Source organism: Miniopterus natalensis, chromosome 8, assembly GCF_054644295.1.
Source record: "Miniopterus natalensis isolate mMinNat1 chromosome 8, mMinNat1.hap1, whole genome shotgun sequence".
Lineage (NCBI taxonomy): Eukaryota > Metazoa > Chordata > Mammalia > Chiroptera > Miniopteridae > Miniopterus > Miniopterus natalensis.
The window spans coordinates 18,220,672-18,239,679 of NC_142088.1; the positions used below are offsets into that span (position 1 = coordinate 18,220,672).

Below are 19,008 nucleotides of genomic sequence, written 5' to 3' on the forward strand. Positions count from 1 at the left end.
GGCAAAATTCCTTCTTGCTTGGGAGAGGTCAGCCTTTGTGTTTTTAAGGCCTTCAACTGATTGAATGAGGCCCACCCACATAATGGAGAGTAATCTGCTTTACTGAAGTCCACTGAGTTAAATGTTAATATCCATAAAACACTTTCATAGAAACACTCAGAATGTTTGACTGAATATCTGAGCACAATGGCCCAGCCAAGTTGACACATTACATTAATCAACACAATTCACTTTAAATCTTTTTTAAGAAATAAAACATTGCAGCTATAACTGATATGCCATTTATACTGCTCCCTGGGCACCCCACTCGATAGTGATAATTTTTTGGTAAGCTTCTTTTTGTGACTTCAGAACCCTTTGACGCCATCACCTGAACTCCAATTTCTGGTTCAATGTTGAGGTAGGAACTGAAGACATGGCCTCACATTTGCCATAACCGCTTGTTCTTTCAAGGCCATAAGAAGTTGAATATGGCTTCTATAGAAAACTCTATTGTGAGCCGCTGCACCGGGGTGAATTCACTGGGAGTTGCTAGGTTGAATGTGCATAGAGCTCAAAAATATTCAGATCACAAACCATCCACGTTTGGTGGTTCTCCCCAAATAGTTTCATCTGCTGCTATACAAGCCATGTCTGTTTTACCTGCTAGCTCATTGCAAGGGTAAGTAAATGATGAATGTTGAAAAAACAAGGAAGGAATAAGTGTCAGATAAACTCAAGGTACTGTGCACTGGCTTCCAGACAGCTTTCTGGCCTGGAACCTGCTGGATAAGAGGCCTGAGCTCTGCACATTCTCGGATCCCTTCCAGAGCCTGGGACTCCATGACTGGTATTTGGAGTGATATCATCCCTGACTCAAATTCTCCCTGATTTGCTGCTGTAGCTTGTAGGCTCAGAGAGGCTGTGTCTTCGCAACAGATATCAGGTGCAGTATAAGCTGCAGCTACCTGCTCAGCCGGATAAGCCTTTAATCATGGAAAGAAGGCTCCTAAAGAAGGAAATGAAAAAGCTCCTGTAAGTATGATTGAGAATAACTTTCACTTATTATACTCAGCATTTGGTGGGTTCCATGTCATAGACGGTCTGATATTGGCAGGAAGGTAAACATCTAAGGAAGGTTTTATTCGTGTACTATCAGAAAAAAGCCAGATGATCTGGCCTCTGTCTCCGGCCCAGGAGGCCTCACATGTGGTGCAAAGCCAGATGCTGAATCTCTTGGGAGGATGTTTCCGCCAGCAGCGTGCTCATCCAAGGCATCCCTTTTCCAGAGCCTGAGACCTGGGGCCACAGCCCAGTCAGCCTGTGCTGGGCAGGGTGTGCTGTGAGAGGGCTCTGCTGGACAAAGATATAGGGGAGAGTTCTAAAAAATGTGCCCAAGGGCCCAGCATTTAAATTGCAGCCTCTGCCTCTTTTATTGTCAGTCCCATCAACTCAATAATTCATCTCCTTTTTCTTGCCATCTGAACTTTTATTTTTAAACAAAGAAAATATTAAGTTCTCCCTATGGAAAATTTTTTTCTCCTGTGCTGGCTTTTCTTTGACTTGGCATTTTGTTAAGAGGTTGGTGAAAACAGCAGACCACATACGAAGAAGGGGGGAAAAGGCTATGTTCTATTTCATATGTATTATAGGCACAATAATACCCTTTTCATCAAAAAGCTTATCACAATCCCCATCAAATGCCTCTCTCAGCCTATTAAGGTAATAATCTCTTAACAAGCCCTTAAGAAACGCTGGGATAAACTATGTATGAATTCACACGTGTTTGGAGGCCAAACTAATAAAGAACAGAGATAATCAGGAATGCCAATACCTCCACATAGAGCTGGAACTTCAAAAGTGATACAAATGTAATTTTATAGCCAAAGAATACATTTAGGGCACTTTAAAAAAAGTACCTTGGAATTCCAAAGAAAAAACTTGAGGATTTTTGTCAATCTAAGCTTAATGAATCTAAAGTGTTTTAGAAGGCAGAGACAGACCATCCCTCACAAGATTACTTGCCCAAAGTGTGTGGCAAAGATCTTGACAACCAGGAGTGTGGCCTTATGAAGAGATGAGAGATTTGTGGAGATGGACCCCAGAGACCCCGAGATGCTGCATCCAGTTCCTCTTCCTGACTTTCCCAGAATAGCACCCACTTCCATTCTCCTTCCAGGGCCCTTATCCTATCCTCACCTTATCAAAAATCACTGTTCTGGAAGGAGCTGATCAGGATACACTAAACTGGAATTACTAATATATTTTTATGCATAACTCCTCCTAAGGGTATTTGCATTCTAACAAGAAAAAGCCTTTGGGCAAAAGAACACATCTGTATGGAATATCATATATGTAAAATTTATCAGCCTTGGACATTCTGCCTGAGTTTAACACGAGCAGCAAGGGAATCTTTATTTTGAACAGTGGGTCTCAATCCTTTTGTTTTTGAGAAACCTTTACTGCACGTGGGAATTTATCATACTCCCTGCTTTCCTATAAATTCTGTGCCCCTATGTGAGTTTAATTTTTAGACATGTGTGGTTTAAGTTCATTATGTTTAGACAGTTTAAGTCTGCAGCATTGCAGAGCTGCATCTTAAATCAAAATAGTGTTATTTTGGTAATGGAGTAGCCAAATAATTCTCTCTATAAAAAGAGGGAAATATGAACTCGGCTCCCAGAGCCGTCAGCGACTGTTCTTGGGTTTGGCAGGGGGGGGAGGGCCTGGGCAGGAACCCTCTTCTGCAGGCTGAGCTCCCGTGTCGTTCCCAATAGTTCAATCCTGCTCTCTTGCTTTTAAGGGGAGATTATATTGGCATCAGACTTCGGGAAAATGAATTTGACCCAAAAGGAAGAAGGCAACTCACCTTTCTAGATGATATGGTAAAGAAGGCATGCGGGTGCGAGTCCCATCTGTGTTCTATGTGTATGAAGGGGACAGAGCCAGGATCTAACGTACCCAACCAACGGGGCAGCCCTGGTCCTCGGGAACGGCCTCTGTCCCCCCTTCTCAGCGGAGCCTTCGCCTGTGGCCTTTGCAGCTCGTTAGACTGAAAGCAAAGGAGTGAGAAAATAAAAGTCGTGGAGCTTTTGCTATTTGCAGTGAGAAAGAATTAAAACGCAAAATGGGTGCAAGGCCAAATATTACGTATAAAGTCCAAAGGCTCTGGACGAAGTTAGCTATCGTGTAGTTCTCAAATATAATACCGTTTGGGGTTTTTGTTTTGTTTTTTACCATTTGCATGAATGGAGAAAGAAAACCAAAGAACTGAATAATCCTAAACTTCTGTTATTATTCGTGTTGAAATGCAGGCTCACGTTATGTAATGAAAGTTCATGTAAGTTAAGGAAGAAACTGTGTACAGATCTAATTCAGGAGAAATGAGTACACCCCCAGCTTTCTTACGCCACCCACTCCCTGCTCTAGCGCGAGTAGGAAAGGATCTCTCCCTCCTCTCCCCTTCGCCCCGTATGAATTCCCCGGAGCTGAGTAAGTGGTTAAGCCTTGATGTTCTGCAGTGCTTCTCTGTGCACGTGTTAGAGGGAGAAATTAAACCAATTAGATAATTGCTTCTCAAACTTTAATGAGGTCTTATTACAAGGCCGCTGTGATTCAGGAGGCCAGGGGTGGGGCTGGGAGTTTGCATTTCGAATGACTGATGCCAGCGCCACCAGTCCATGCATCAGTCCTTGGATTAAGTTTCAACAGCTGGTCATGGTCCATTTGGTTTTCTTTCTTTTTCTTCTTTTTAAAATTCACTTTTGAATTTGGTTCAGTTCCTGGAAGACATAGAAATAATTACATTGTTTAGAGAATGTGGGAGTGAGACAGAACCTCAGATGCATCTAAAAATACAAAAGCCAAACTGACCTTCCCTTTTCTGGGGGTGAGGGTAGCAATGGACATTGGAATCAGTTCTCGCCTTTCTATATGAGACTCTTAGGAGATATCTTAATCAGGTCTACCTCAGTCCTTTGCTCATGCTGGCCCCTCACCTCTTAGGTCCTTCTTTACCTCCAGAAATTCTCCTCATCCTTTAAGCCCAGTTCTGCTGAAGCCTCCTCTCTGAAGCCTCCCAGGATTCCCCCGGTGGACACACCACTTTGCCAGTGCCCCTGGGAGCACATTTCTGTCATTCTACTCATAGAATTAGAAGTTGTTCTCTGGATCCCTCTCCTTCCACCTTCACCTCTCTCTATTTTAAATTTTTAAGGGGGTGGGGTCTGGGGTCTGGAGGAATTGAACAAAAGTGGAAAAAAGAGAAAGATTACTCATGGACAGGGACAGCAGTGTGGTGATTGTGGGGGGTAGGGAGGGTGGGTGAAGGTGGAAGAGGGTATAAGGGGGATAAATGGTGATGGAAAAATATAAAATAAAATAATAAGGAAAAAAAGGGAGAAAAAGAATTACACTGAGGCCCAGAGATCAATTGCTCACCTAAGGATATACCACAAGTTGTTGGCCATACCTAGATGTGAGCCCCGATTCCCCGATTCCCAATTTAGTATTCTTTCTAAGGCTCTGTCCTTTCTTTTTTGGTCCACACAAACCAGATAAAACTGCTCCAGTGGGAGTAAAGCTAATGCCTGTAGATCTCTAATGATGTCTGCCCGAGCTGACGATCCTCACCGTTGTAGAACAGGCTTAGCAGCGCCACTGTCCCTGGGTCTGGGGAGTGCTGTGGCCGGTGTCTAAGCTGCTCCGTTGCCCTCTGTGCTTCCCGCTTCCAGGCACACTACGACTTGGCCATCAGTGTCGCTTTGCAATGGCTGGATTGCCCAGAAGACTTAACTTGGCTGGAGTGGGAGAAAGTGTAAGTTGAAATAGTTTTTGTTTTGTAATGTGCGACTGTGAGAAATGAAAAAGGAAGTCCTACCTAGTGCCTTCCACTTTGAGCACTCTGATTCGAAAACACTGCCGGAGAGTATACCTCTCCAACTAGAAACCTGTGTTAAGCTGTCTGACTCGTAGAATAATATCCTTTCCAGGGTTATTGGCATTTTCTCCAGGTGTGCCAGGCAGACACACTCAGTTGGTAAGAACATGAAACTAATGAGACCAGAATTGAATAGCTTATTCCGGAGGCCTTCGTCTGTTCCACGGCCTTAGGACACACACCTGGTCCTGAATGGCCCTATCAGTTAGGGTGTAGTTATAATAAGCAGAAAAATTCCTTTTGAACAGACTTAAGCAAAGGAGAAAAAAAAGGAGGGGGAGGAGATTTATTGCTTCTGTGTTTGAAAATCCACGGGTAGATCTGCCCGAGGCAGGACTTAATTCAAAACTCAAACCATATCATCAAGATCTGCCTCTTGACTATTTCCTCTGGGTAGACACTATTCTTAGTTTCAGCCTACTTTATTGCAGAATTCAGTCCAGGGGAGAATGGGTTTTTAAAAAGCACAGAATTGTGTCTCAATAGCTCTGTTTACCCTGACTTGTCAGGGTGGAGTGGGGGATGGAGCCCACAGTGTGTTTCCAGTCTTTGGAATCCGGGGGTATTGTCAGCTCCCCTTGAAGCACATAGGCTTACAGTGGGGTAAGGCAGTTCCCCCAAGCAAATTGCCACAAAAAGGGAAAGGATCCTGGTTGGCAAATCCATAATTATCCACCATAGTGACCAGTCAATGTTTGATGCCGTGAAAACATGGATAAATGAGGGCAAATTCATCAGCACTGTAAGAAGATGCAAAGTGTGGTTGGGTGGAGGCAGGCAAGGGAGGGGAATGGGGCATCTGTAATAGTCTCAACACTAAAAATAAAGGTAAAGCCCTGGCTGGCTCGGCTCAGTGGTTAGAATGTCAGCCTGCGGACCGAAGAGTCTCGGGTTCGATTCTGGTCAAGGGCACCTACCTGGGTTGTGGATTGGTCCCCCGACCCCAGTCTGGATGCATGTGGGATGCAACCAATTGGTGTGTCACTCTCACATTTTTTCTCTCTCTCTCTTTCTCTCTCCTGCTTCCCTCCCTTTCACCCTCTCTAAAATATCAATGAAAAAAATATATCCTTGTGTGAGGATTACCAACAACAAAAAATAAAATTAAGCCCGGCCAGGCGTAGCTCAGCGGTTGAGCGTCGACCTAGGATCCAGGCGATCGGGGTTCGATTCCCGGTCAGGGCACATGCCCGGGTTGCGGGCTCGATCAATGACTCTCTCATCATTGGTGTTTCTATCTCTGTCTCTTCTTCTCACTTCCTCTCTCTGAAATCAATAAAGATATATTAAAAAATAAAATAAAGATAAGTAAATAAATAAAAGCTATAAACCACATAGCGCTGCCCCCCCCCCCCCCCCCCCCCGGGTTCCATCAAATGTCTACCTTTTTTCACGTAAAAAAAAAGCAAAGTATGTACTTTACTGATGGCAGATTAATTATATCAATTTTGTGAACAAGTGCATAGCACGTGGCCATTGGACACTACTTATGAATCATTATCACAACCTTAGCAGGTGTTAAAAACAATAAGAATAAACCCTCCATTCTTATTTATTCACATTCCCCCTTAGGAAAAGGCCATTTTGGGGCAGACCCATATATCCAAACCACAGAGAAAGAGAAGCAATGATTTTATCATCTTATGCTGGAATCTTAATGGTAAGGGAAAGAACACTATTTGCACATATGAAGATGTTACATTTTCTATGCACATTTTTATATTAATGCATATTATTTTCTTTTTCAACAAATGCTTGTAAATGTTTAAGATTTACTAATATTAAATGTTTCATTTTTTAAGATATAATAAAAAGACTTTGACTTCTATATTGTATTGTGAAAACATTTATTTAAGGGGCAAAAACAACCTAGAATGAAATGCATAAATAACTGGATTCTGCATTTTTCTGATTTATCAATTTATTCAGAACTTGTTTATTTAGTGCCCATGTCACACAGGCACAGTACTAGACATACGGGAGCTATAACAGTTTTGTTTTGTACTAAAAGAAAAGCCTGATATGGTAATACATTTGTAGTTGTTGTTGTTTAACAGAACAGCATCCCAATTGAGGAAGTCTTTAAAATTTATGGAGCCGATTCTTCTGCCAATTCTGGTGCTACCAAGGTAAGGGTGACCTGAGACTATCAATATAAGGAATTTTTAGAGAGAATTTTTTATTTGATGCATTTATAATGTTATATTTTTAGAAATAAAATAGCAATTTTAAATCAAAATGTACCAAACCAGATGTAGCCATCTCTTACTTGGGCAATGTATGTAAGTAAAATGCTTTCCTTAGGTGGAGGACTGTACTCGTAATAACAAACCTATGTGGCGTAAGGCTGAGTAGAAGCAGAGAACAGAGCGCCAGGCTTAGAGTCTAGATTCTGCCTAGGTTTCTGATGAACGGAATTTCTTACTTCCCTTTTGTAATGCAGACCTGGTAAGTCCAAGTGCTCTTCACACACAATGTACTGTAACATCTAGAACCAGGTTCTTATACCTCACATTGGGGCTGACATTCCACCTTGGCCACCCCAACGCTAATACTGTTCAGAGACCAAACTATTCCTGGCTTGTAATAAAGCCAGCTCTTTGGGTTTCTTGGAGATCCAAGCAAACCATACTGCTTCGTTCCTGCTTGTCTCCTCCTGCCTTCTCCCTCTCAGGCTGCCCTCCTTTCCTCTTCCTCTCATCTCCCCCTCCCCAACACAAACATAAATATCTGGTCTCCAAACCCCTCTGTTTCCCATCACTGTGTTTTCTCCCCCTTATCTTCTGGTGCCTGGGGGAGGTCTAGGTCAGGTGTTTGATCTGTTGGTCTCAACTAATGTGGCCAGAGGGCAAATACGGACAATCATATCCTGGAGGAGATGGCACTGTGAACCCCTCTGGGCTTGGCCCGATGATCAGTCAAAAAGGTTTACAAACATGGGTGTCTGAAAGAGCCTTTAATCAGCACCTTCTCTATTTGGTTATACACAGTCTCTGTCCTCACAATCAGTGACCAACAATAAAAAGCCCAGATGCGCACATAGACTGCAGAATGACCGGCTCTGAAGGGAAACAGATAATATCCTCACGGAGGGACTTTCCTTCAAAGGCCTGCATTTGCTCATTGATTCAGGAGATGAGTGTTGGCTCATTTATTGATTTGCATGTGAAAGTTTGTATAACGGTTTCAGCACGAGGACTCTAAAGCCGGACTGCCAGGGTTTGAACCCCAGTTTCTCCAGCTAAAAGCAGAAAAATCCCAGGCAAGTCTTCTCAGCTCGGTCAGCCTTGATTTCTTTGTAAAATGAGGGACAAGAAAATGGGTTTGCTGTAGGAAATGAAGTGAGTTTCTGCCAGGAAAGCCCTTAGTGCTTGGCACCTGGTAACCTCAAAATACTAGTTATAGTTAAGGCTCTGATATTTGAGAGCTGCGTATCTGATTTCCTCTCTTTTCCACTAAATCAGGGTTTCTCAACATTTTAAACCACATAATTCTCTGTTGTATGTGTAGAGGGTGGAGTCAGGGGCTGGCCTTGTGGAATGTTTAGCAGCATCTCTGGGAGATCCTCTACCCATTAGATACCAGCATCCCCCCTGCCCCCCCAATTGTGACAACCAAAAAGGTCTCCTGACTTTGCTGAATGTCTCCTAAGAGACAAAATCACAGCTGGTTGAGAAACCCTGTTCTAAAAGTTCAAAAATTAAATAGCTCATTGAGCATCCATGCATATTATTAACATCATATAATCTTTGCCTATTTTAAACAATGAAATATCACAAAAGGTATGATATGACTTGAGCTACAAATATAAGATTCTGAGGATCATCTCTGCTGTGGGCCTCCCAAGCTCCTCCTTGCTCAGACCTTTCTCTTGTGGGCACATCAGGTCCACTGAGGGACCTCCTCCACATCTTAAGTAAGAAATTCACAGAACCTCTCAATGGAAATATAGCACTTCAAATATTGTAAATTGTAGGAGCTATTTGAAAACAGTCCTTGGAGCTTAATAATTTCAAAAAATTTAACTAGGAGATGGGTTGCTAAAAACAAAACACTTATTGCCAAATGCCCTCTCTAATTGCAGCATATATCTGATGACCTTTGATTCCTTTGGATAAAATGTCTCCTAAGCAACAGCTAAAATTCTCAAGCACAACTTTAAAGCCCTGCTGACTATTAATCAGATTATGTAGAATTTCTGGCCCTCGCTAGAACTGCCCACATGATACAATGTGGGTACTGTGCATGGGCTAGATGGCTTTCTTTGGGACTGTTTGCTGCCACCTGGTGACAGAAAGACATCATGGGCCCAGTGTTGTTCACCAACTTTATTAGCTTCAGGTTTTTCTCCTGCTAGGGAGCCATTTTTCTGCAGAGGACCTTGGACCCATAGAAGTCAACTGAGGGCCTCACGTAAGTGAGGTTTATACAAGTGGCTTCAGATAAATATAAACTGCCCTACTCGGTTTTAAACTGAAGAGGAAAGAGCATGGGTCTCCCTTCAACAAATAAAGCAAGCAGTGAAAATATTCTTCAGCTCTCTTTGATGGAGAAAGAGGGAGAAAGGGAAGGCAGGCTTTTACACATCCCCACCTGCTCCCCCTTGCACGAGTCATCAGATTATCAGAGCTCATAAAATATTGGAGCTGGAAGTGACCTTTGACACCTTCGGGTTCCACCTGCCCCAGTAAGTAGAGCAACTGGAGTGTGAAAAGCATCAGTCTTGCATCTTCTAAGTGCAGAAGTGCGTCAAGAACGATGTATGACTAGACTTAGCAAGGGGAGCGCTTCATTGGTTATATAAGTGTCTAACCACAAAACAAACAACTGGACAAGGCAACGAAAACAACATATGATAAATATATCTGCCCATGCATGCATTTTCCTAAAGAGCTATTATTATAGCCATAATTGCCTTATACTTATGTAAAGCCTCCTTTTAATTACTTTCTGTGTTTTAGGGTCATCTTTCTGAAAAGATTATGTGCTTTTGAGGTTAGAAGCCATAGTTTATGCTTATGTTTAATTCTTTACAACACTGGGTATGAAGTAAATGCTCAATAAATATTTTTGCCATTTGGATAAAAGACTGAGGTCAAACATAGAAGTGCCCCTGCTGAGGTGGCTCTAGACTTTTGTGTCAATAAAAAGAACACATCCTCATTTATTGTTTGTTACATGGTTTCTGTATGATACAACCAAACCCCCATAGTGATAGTCAAAAACAGAAGTTTACCTCTTAGCTAAAAGGAGCCTGGAGGTGAACAGACCAGGGCTGGTACCACAGTCCCACAGAACTGTCAGGACACAGGCGTCTTCCAGGTTTGTGATCAGTCACTCCTGCTGAAAACTGCAAAACAGTATATAAATGCAGTCCCTTTCTTTAAAGCCCCCCCCATATACTCCACCTATATATAAACCACACAATTGTCTTAGAGTTCAAATCCCTGTGGAAATTTCCACCTACTTCAAAGGGATACCAATTTTGTGGGAACTTGGGCATTAGGAGTGTGAGCATTAAGAGTCAGGATGATCAAGTTAGAGCAGAAACTTTTCTACTGACCTGGAAATCTAAAAATAAGTGTTTGTTTTGTTGTCCGTGTCCCTTGGTGTTGCCTCAGTTACACATCATGCAAGGGTATCCTGTTGATGAAATGCATAAAAATAATAGTGTGGTCAACTTTACTCCTTGGATATAAAATATTTACTCCTGTAAATAGAAAACCCGAATCTCTATCCATGAGAAAGCAGAAAATTGTCGATCTTGCAGTGGGATGTTAATCACTTCAGGCCTCCTGGCTTTGATGAGTTATTTGTCTGCAATAACTGCACCCCACCTTTTGCTGGTAGGTGAGGCAGGGTCCCGTAAAGGAACTGGTGGGGTGGCCAAGTTGTTGCCGTGGGTAACTCTATACAAGAGAGAGAACGGCGTCAGGGAGAGAAATGATGATGATAAATATAAATAATAATAAGTGTTCATTTTAAAGCTACTGTATTGTACCACGTGCCCAACACTATTCTAAATATTTTACATATGCTAATTCTTTCATCCCTACCACAATTCTATAAGGTAGGTACCAGTGTTATTATTGTGACATGAACAAACAAGCAGCCTGCATTCCGATACAGCCAGTTTGACATAAAAGTCCATGCTGTTAACTACTGTTGCCTTGACTAGAATCATAGTGCAACTAGTCAATAACATTTGAGTGCCTACTATGTGCTAGGCACTTTTAAGGCACTAGAGATAAAAGGTTAAATTAGTTAACCAGCCTCCCTCCTTCCATACATCAATCCGTTCTCACATAGCAGCCAGAGTGATCTTTTTAAAAACCTGAACCAAACCTTGTAACACTATTGCTTAGAAATATTTCAACGGCTTCCATTGCACCCTGGGATCAGTTTCAGTGCACAGCTCCATACCAGGACCCACAAGGAGCCACATGGTCTGGGTCATGCCTCCTTCTTCAACCTCACCTCCAAGCTTCCCCCTTTTCACTATGCTCTAGCTACACACGGGCTTCCTTTCTGTGTCTGGAAAGTGCAAGCTTATTCCAAGAAGACATTCTTATTCCCTTTGCCTGGAACACTTGTCTCCAGCTCTTCCCATGGCTGGCTGCCGAGCCTCCTGCAAGCCTCAGCTGAAACACTGCATCCTTCCAGAGGCTTTCTCTGTCCATTCTGTCTGAAGTAGTGGCTGTCCAGTCCCTCCCCCAGCACATCATCTCGTTTAGTGTATTTATTAAACTTATCATGATGTATAATTACCCTGGTTGTCTAATAGTTTATTATTTTTCTCTCCTCACTCAGCTCCAAAAACAGAGACTGGCCATAGTTGGTGCTCACTGAAAACTTGGTGAATGAATGAATGGACAGTTCTAGCCTTGAAGACGTTTCCAGTGTAGTGCAGCAGACAGCGGATTATAGCTGTAACACTCGGGGTTTGTTCTACGTGACAACACGCCTTGAGTTCCCAGATGAGAGCGTCGATAATCCTGCTGGAGTGGGGTGGGGGTCAGGAGGCCAGTATGGGAGAGTGAAGGTGTGGACACACCGGGCAAGTTCCCCAGAAAAGGTGACATCTGAGCTAGATCTCAAAGGACAGGTCGCAGCCTATAAGGAAAGTCAGAGCCTCCAGGCGGAAAAGGAGGAAATAGCTATTCTAGGTGAAGGGAACTATTCGAAGAGCTATCAGTGTGTGAAAGCGTACTGAAGGCAAGAGGAACCAAGTGGAGCGAAGACAGTGTGTGAACGTGCTTGACAATGAAACACGAGCCCCGCGGTGGACTGTTAGTCACGTCTAAGGCCTGTGGCTGGGCAAACAGGCCCAGTGCCATAAGTAGCAGGTGTTAACAGCTCCGAGTGTGTGCAGCTTTTCAAAGGAGGACTGTTTTCCTTGCAGGTTCCCCGAGCTCCACCTTTCCGCCTCTCCTTGCACCCTTTTGCTATGTTAACAGCACCCAAAGCAGCAGAGTATGCCCGCAAGCAGAGTAAGCCTGTTTACTCCCATCCGCTTAGAGAAATTTAAATCGGGGGGAACTCACAAAGTAAGGTCAAAGTTGTTATGGGAATAACATCTCTCTGGTTGAATTAAAAGAACTGGGAGAACATATGGCTCGATTTCCCTCTGTTATTGAAATCAGGGAAGTCTTACTTTTGGACCGTTTGTTAATGGGAGCAAAGCACTCATGAAGGGAAAGATTTAAAACTGTGGATGGACTTACTTTTTTAAAGGTTTTTTTGTACAGATATGTTTCCTACGTGTGTCTCTAGGTGTCAAGTTAAGAAGGGGAACAATGAATAAAAACGCCACCAGCAGCTCTACAAGGGAAGTAAATGCCACAGAACAGAAATCATCAAAAAATGTATCTTTGGACAGACAGCCAAAGAACAAAGTAGGTCTAAAAACAAAAACTGGACCAAAATGATACGAGATGTTGGGGAGTACTTTACTTATATTGTAGTCTGGCCTTTGGAATTAGATGCTCTGGGTTTGAATCTAAAGCTTACTACTTACCATCTGACTTCAGGCAAGTGACTTAGCCTCTCTGTTCCTTAGTTTTCTATTCTGCAAAATGGGAAAAATAATGATAGGACTTCTTAAGGCTGTCCGGATGATAACCTGAGATTATGCATGTTAAGAGCTTAGAACAGTGCTTGCACAGAGCGAACCCTAAATAAATATTAACCATTATTATCTTTCAGTGTTTGAGAAATATTATTCACAAGTTAATCAGCTGTTATTCTGTGGGTTCAAATAAGTGTGTACATGTTTATAGTAAAAATTTCATACGATACAAACATTATAAGTAAAAGAACCCCTCTGCCCCATACCCCTTTCCTACTCCTTAGATATAACCACTGGTAATGTTTTTGTGGTATTGAAATACTGCTATTCATGTATGCTTACTACTAATTTGTTAGAAATAACCAAGGAATAAATTAAAAGCAACAAATATTTTTATTAAAGAAATAATTATTTTATAAATGCATGAAAAATAAACTTGCACAGTTTATTGTTTGAAGAAGTTTTTCATTTTATATATTTGAGCTTCTTAGTCTTTTCCTTTATAGCTTGTGGATATTATATCATGTATTTTAGCTGATAAACAATTCTATAACCTCAAGATGAAATGATGCCTTATTCAGAATTTTCTATATATTTCCAGCCACTGAATTTCTTCATAAAGTAAGGGAAATGGAGAAATTATTTGTTAAAAATCCAGGTATTCTGGCAACCAGTTCTAAATATTTTTTTTATACTGCATTAGTATTAGTAGATCATTTATTAATCAAAATGGGTGTGAACGACACCATACCCTGGGAAAGTGTCAATATCCGGCAGAGTTCTAGGAAATGAATTTGGAATGGACAAGATCATCCTAAAGAACCAGAAAACAGCATATTATTGCGGTTAAGAGTGTGGACTCTGGAGTCAGACAGCTAGATTTAAAAACTGGTTTCTCCATTCAATAACTTAGGTGAGTTATTAAGAAATAATTTCGTTTGGGTATGGTCAGTCAAACAAAGTATTACTTTTATTATTTCATTTCTCTGGAAATAATTTTGAGCTTAGAGAAAAGTTGCAAGAATACTACACAGAACCTTCATATTACTCAGATTCACCAATTGCTGATGTTTTGCTCCATTAGCTGTATCATTTTTTCTCTCTGCCTCCCTCTCTTCCTCTGTTCCTGTCTCTCTAGCTCTTTGTACATAGATATATAATTTTTTTCTAATCCATTTGAAGTTACATCATCATATCATTTTACCCCTATATACTTCCGTGTGTACTGCCTAAGAACAAAGTCTTTCTCTTAATTAACCACAGTATAGTTATCAACCTCAGAAAATCTAGCAAATAATCTACCATCTATATACAAGTTTTTTCAGTTGACCCAATAATGGTTTTTTTAAAACATTTTTCCTTCTGTATAGGATCCAATTGGGATCATATATTGTATTTAGTTGAAAAATATAACTCAATTTCCAAATGTCTCAGAACAGTTCCATGGAGATTCTTTTGTACCTACATTCATTTGAACCCATCTTCGTCAATAACTTAGCCTCTGATATTTGACCTTAACTCCCTATAGATTGAAAGCTAATGTCTATGTCCATTTTGAATTGACATGCTTGATTTCAAAATCATCTTTTTATTCTGCAGGTCACTTAGAAACTTGGAATTGCACCATGGGACTTCATAATAAAGTCCCTGGGAGAGGAAAAGAAACATCATCTCAAAACTGCAACTCTTGCCAGCATGTTTTCCTTTACAGTGAGCTTTGATGCAAAGTGCATTGAAGTGTTATTTTTGGATGTTGAGCATTCTTCTTTAGAATCATATATAACTACATTTAGGTTTTAAAAATGCGTGTATCTTATGCTACTTCATTGTGAGTAGAAGACTGTCGGTTGGAGAATTCCAAGAATATATAGTATTTCTATGTCAGAGCAGGCTGGCTTTTAGCACATTTTACAAATGTTTAGCACTGAATATTGCAAGGTGGTGGAGTAGGAGGCAGTTTTCCTTAGTTTCAATCCAAAATAAAATTAATCTATCATTGATTGCCTTTACTATGTTGTCATATGGAAACATTTAAAATCATTTCAATAAAGCATTATAAGAAAAATGGTGTAGGCTTTCTTTTAGTAAAATATCATCAGCATCAGTGTGATGGGCATGTAGTGCATTTCTAGAGAGCTGCATAGGACGAGAAGTGACACCCTTTGTCTCCAAGGTCATACTGGCTCTGCTGACTTCAATTACTTTCACTGGAGCTAGCAGGGACAAGTCCAAAATGCCAGAGAGAATGAGAGCCCCCTGCCCCATAATCCCAAATGAAAAAAAAAGAGAGAACATAGAAATCCCCTCACGCACCATCTCCAGGCCCCTTTTGTCCTGTTCTTGCCAGCACAGCAGCCGTCCTGCTATGTATACCAACTGCCACCTTTGTCCCCATCACACTGGATGCTGATCCGCTGGCAATGACCACAGGAAAGGTGAGCCAACCCGGGCGCTGTGCCATGTCTGTTGAGCATCTTCTGTGTGAGGATGTACCTCCCAGCCGACTGCCTGCTGTCACCCTGTTTTCCACTACAGATCACCTTCTACGAGGACCGCGGCTTCCAGGGCCGCCGCTACGAGTGCAGCGGCGACCACGCCAACCTGCAGCCCTGCTTCAGCCGCTGCGCCTCCATCCGCGTGGACAGCGGCTGCTGGATGCTCTATGAGCACCCCAACTACCAGGGCCACCAGTGCTTCCTGCGGCGCGGCGACCACCCCGACCCCCAGCAGTGGCTGGGCCTCAGCGACTCGGTGGGCTCCTGCCAGCTCATCCCCCAAGTGAGTGTGGCTAGATGGCGATCGCGCTGCCTGAGGGGCCTCACAGTATTATTGAGGGGGGCTAGGGTGAAGGTGGTTTTCCTTTAGAAGCACCCCAGGAGCCCGGCCGGTGTGGCTCAGCGGCTGAGCATCTACCTATGATCCAGGAGTTGGTGGTTCGATTCCCAGTCAGGGCACATGCCCGGGTCGCGGGCTCGATCCCCAGTCGGGGGCGTGCAGGAGGCAGCCGATCAATGACTCTCTCATCACTGATGTTTCTCTCTCTCTCTCCCTCTCCCTTCCTCTCTCTGAAATCAATAAAGATTTTTTTTTAAAAAAGCACCCCAGGATTAAGTGGGTTCTAGATACTTGCTTGTTTTGTGTAGATATACGCTGCACAGAAACAGCACAGAATATAGGGGAGAATTCATTTAGGGAAAGAGTCCGTTTTCTTTTTAATTTTTGCTGCCAATAGGTCAATTAAAAGTTGACTGCAACAAATGTAATAACATAGTGGGATATAAAACAAAACTTGCAAATGGGAAATTAGTTGGACATAAGGAGGCAGTGTTTCTGACAAATTAACTTATACCTATAGTAAAGGAATTGCTAGTGAACGAAATAGTTTCCACTATGGACTAGTAAAAGTGGAAAACTCTTTGTTAGTATAGGCTATGCAAAGGTAAAGCCCAACTGTGGGAAAAGTGATTGTTCTTAATTTGGAAGATCAGTTGAATTGTGATCTCAAGTGACTATTTAAACCAATTTTCACTAAAATATGTGCTTTTTCAAATCCTACTTTAGTGGTAAATTTATATGCATACAAATTGGGAGATAATATTTATATTACAAGAATACTAGTCAATCTGTGTTGCAGGTTCCATCCCCACCCCCAGAAGGGGCTCATGTGGGAGGCAACCGATTGCTGTGTCTCTCTCGCACTGATGTTTTTCTCTCTCCTCTCCCTTCTCCCCTCTCCCACTCTCTCTAAAAATCAGTAGAAAAAAATATCCTCACTCCTCAGGTGAAGATTAAAAAAAAAGGAAATGAATATTAGTCAAAATATATTTTCCCCCCAAATATTGGTTTAACACGTAGGAGTCAACGAATTCGGTAATTGGGAGTTAGGAATACAAGATATTTGAGCTCTCAATAGATTCTAACCCAGACTTTGAATCTCTTAAAAATGACCCTCCTAGATAAGAAATAGAAAACAAGCATGCAAGTATTTGTGCATGTGGGTAGGACACAGACCCATACACAGCACTCACAGCAATCTTAGAGTCTCACGTTTGACGTGGACAATCCCATGGCCCAACCCACCAAGCTCATCTGTGGTTTGGGTGCCTCTTGGGCTCCTTCTGTCTGTGGACTGCGCAGACGGGCTCCCATCGGCTGCGGCTGTATGACAGAAAGGACCACACAGGCCTCGTGGTGGAGCCGAGCGAGGACTGAACTGCCTCCAGGACCGCTTCCAGCGGAGTGAGGGCCGCTCCCTCCACATGCTGGAGGGCTGCGGGGTCCTCTGCGAGAGGCCCGGCTACCAAGGACGCCAGTACCTGCTGAGGCCCCAAGAGAACAGGCACTGCCAGGACTGGGGAGCCGTGGGTGCTAAGGCTGGCTCTTTGCGGAGGGCGGTGGATTTATACTAAACTCTGTTCACACTACCATTTTCTCAATTTGGAACCTAATAAAGTATTTCGTCTGTATCGTTGGCAATTGCTGGCTTCTGTTTTTCTTTCACTGTGGGCCAATTAATTCACCGGTAAACGCGCCCTGGTAAAGGGAGCATTTCTAGAGACCTTTGAGGAGTGACTAAATAGGAAAGGTCTATTCTAGAAGAGTTTCAAGGTAGAATAAGTCTCGAACAGGTTCAGAAGTGGGGGTGGAGGGAGGAGGTAGCCTGTCTGAGAATGCAAGGAGGGTCAACAAAGAGAAATGGGAGAGGGTGCCTAGGGAGAACCAAGGCATTCAGCCTCTGCTTTGAGGAGGCTGACCAGGGGTGATTTGAGGCCACAGAGGGTCAGCGATGAGTGGTGAAGAAACGCCCACCTGGCCAAAAGCCTGGTTATACTATGCAACAATAAGGAATTGCTTTGTTAATTTTCAAGCACAGTGCTGTGTAGCTGATGCCAGGACTGTCACTGGCCATTGCCAAACTTTTGGACTTAGTTACAGACCCTCCTTCCTATTCTAAGACAGCTTCTGACTGGGGAGCACCTCTTGGCCAATACAGCCACTGGGCCAAACACTGCATGTAGGGCAGAAACTCAGAATGCTACATAACGCCAGCTAATACAAATAAGTTAATGAGATACATGTTAATATGCTTAATAGATTTGCATGGTATAGAGTACCACAAACATAATAATTCTTTTACTACAATAAAACAATCTCAAATTTAAAGGCACATTGAAGAAAGCCATAATTTCTGGAGCCCTCTGATTGAAGTAAAGTCTGCTTGCTCACACGCAAAGCCCTGCATATTAAAAAAATTTTAAATCCTTTCATCAGTAGAGAATTAATCTATTTTTAATTTGAAGTTTTCCCTCCTAAGTAAAAACCTCCCGTTATCTTACTACTTTACGAATCATCTATATAAAGAAGTGGAAGGGGTCCTTCTGATCCCGTCTTCATTGCTAGCCCTTGTTTACACTCGGTGGACGCCCTCCTCAGTTTTCCCTCACTTTGCCGCTGTCTCATGAAACGCACGCTTCCCCCACAAAAACAGTCACGCTGCGTGCATTGTCTGCAGCCTGCTCCTCCAGGCGCCTCTGGGGCTCTTTGTATCCAGTTCTCTCTCATATTTCACTGTGTTCATCCACCAACACTCTCCCCACAGAAACAGCTCTGGGCAAAATGATGACTTTTTATTATACGTTTTAAGATTATTCTATTTTGAAAATTTTTAAACTAAAATGATTTTTACTCTTTCGAGTCTGGCGGCTTATTTTTCACTATGTAAACATAAGTAACTCTGGAAACACGCCTTTACCTGGTGGATAACAAGACCCGGACCCATCATATTGTGCACGGTCGGTGTTTAATTCATAAATCTCGATTTACAAAGATTTATGACCCAGGTCAGGACAAAGTATTTCCAAGAGACAACACAGGATTTGGAATAATTCTTCGAGCATGAAAGAGGCTGAAGGCACAGGTCATCTTCCACTCCAGCGCTCTTTCCAGCCCATCAAACCATTCACTTCCAGGCAGATAAATATTTTCTAAAGTCTTCCTAGAGTCTCAGCTTCTAGATCTCCAT

At 42.5% G+C, this 19,008-nt stretch overlaps 2 protein-coding genes across 2 annotated transcripts; both read left to right on the forward strand.

The window, feature by feature from the left end:
• Positions 1 to 958: 958 nt before the first annotated feature.
• C8H2orf80 (chromosome 8 C2orf80 homolog) lies at positions 959 to 15,410 on the forward strand. Its single transcript, XM_087819976.1, has 8 exons — positions 959 to 1,014; positions 2,783 to 2,864; positions 4,713 to 4,795; positions 6,491 to 6,578; positions 6,976 to 7,047; positions 12,321 to 12,408; positions 12,692 to 12,813; positions 15,339 to 15,410. The coding sequence occupies exons 1-8, from the start codon at positions 974 to 976 to the stop codon at positions 15,408 to 15,410; spliced, it is 648 nt and encodes a 215-aa protein (XP_087676102.1). The 5' UTR covers positions 959 to 973.
• Positions 15,411 to 15,473: 63 nt separating this feature from the next.
• On the forward strand, positions 15,474 to 17,395 carry LOC107524802 (gamma-crystallin C-like). Its single transcript, XM_016196864.2, is given in 3 exon segments — positions 15,474 to 15,764; positions 17,124 to 17,193; positions 17,196 to 17,395. Coding segments are annotated over 3 exon segments (561 nt in total).
• The last annotated feature ends 1,613 nt before the right edge of the window (positions 17,396 to 19,008 follow it).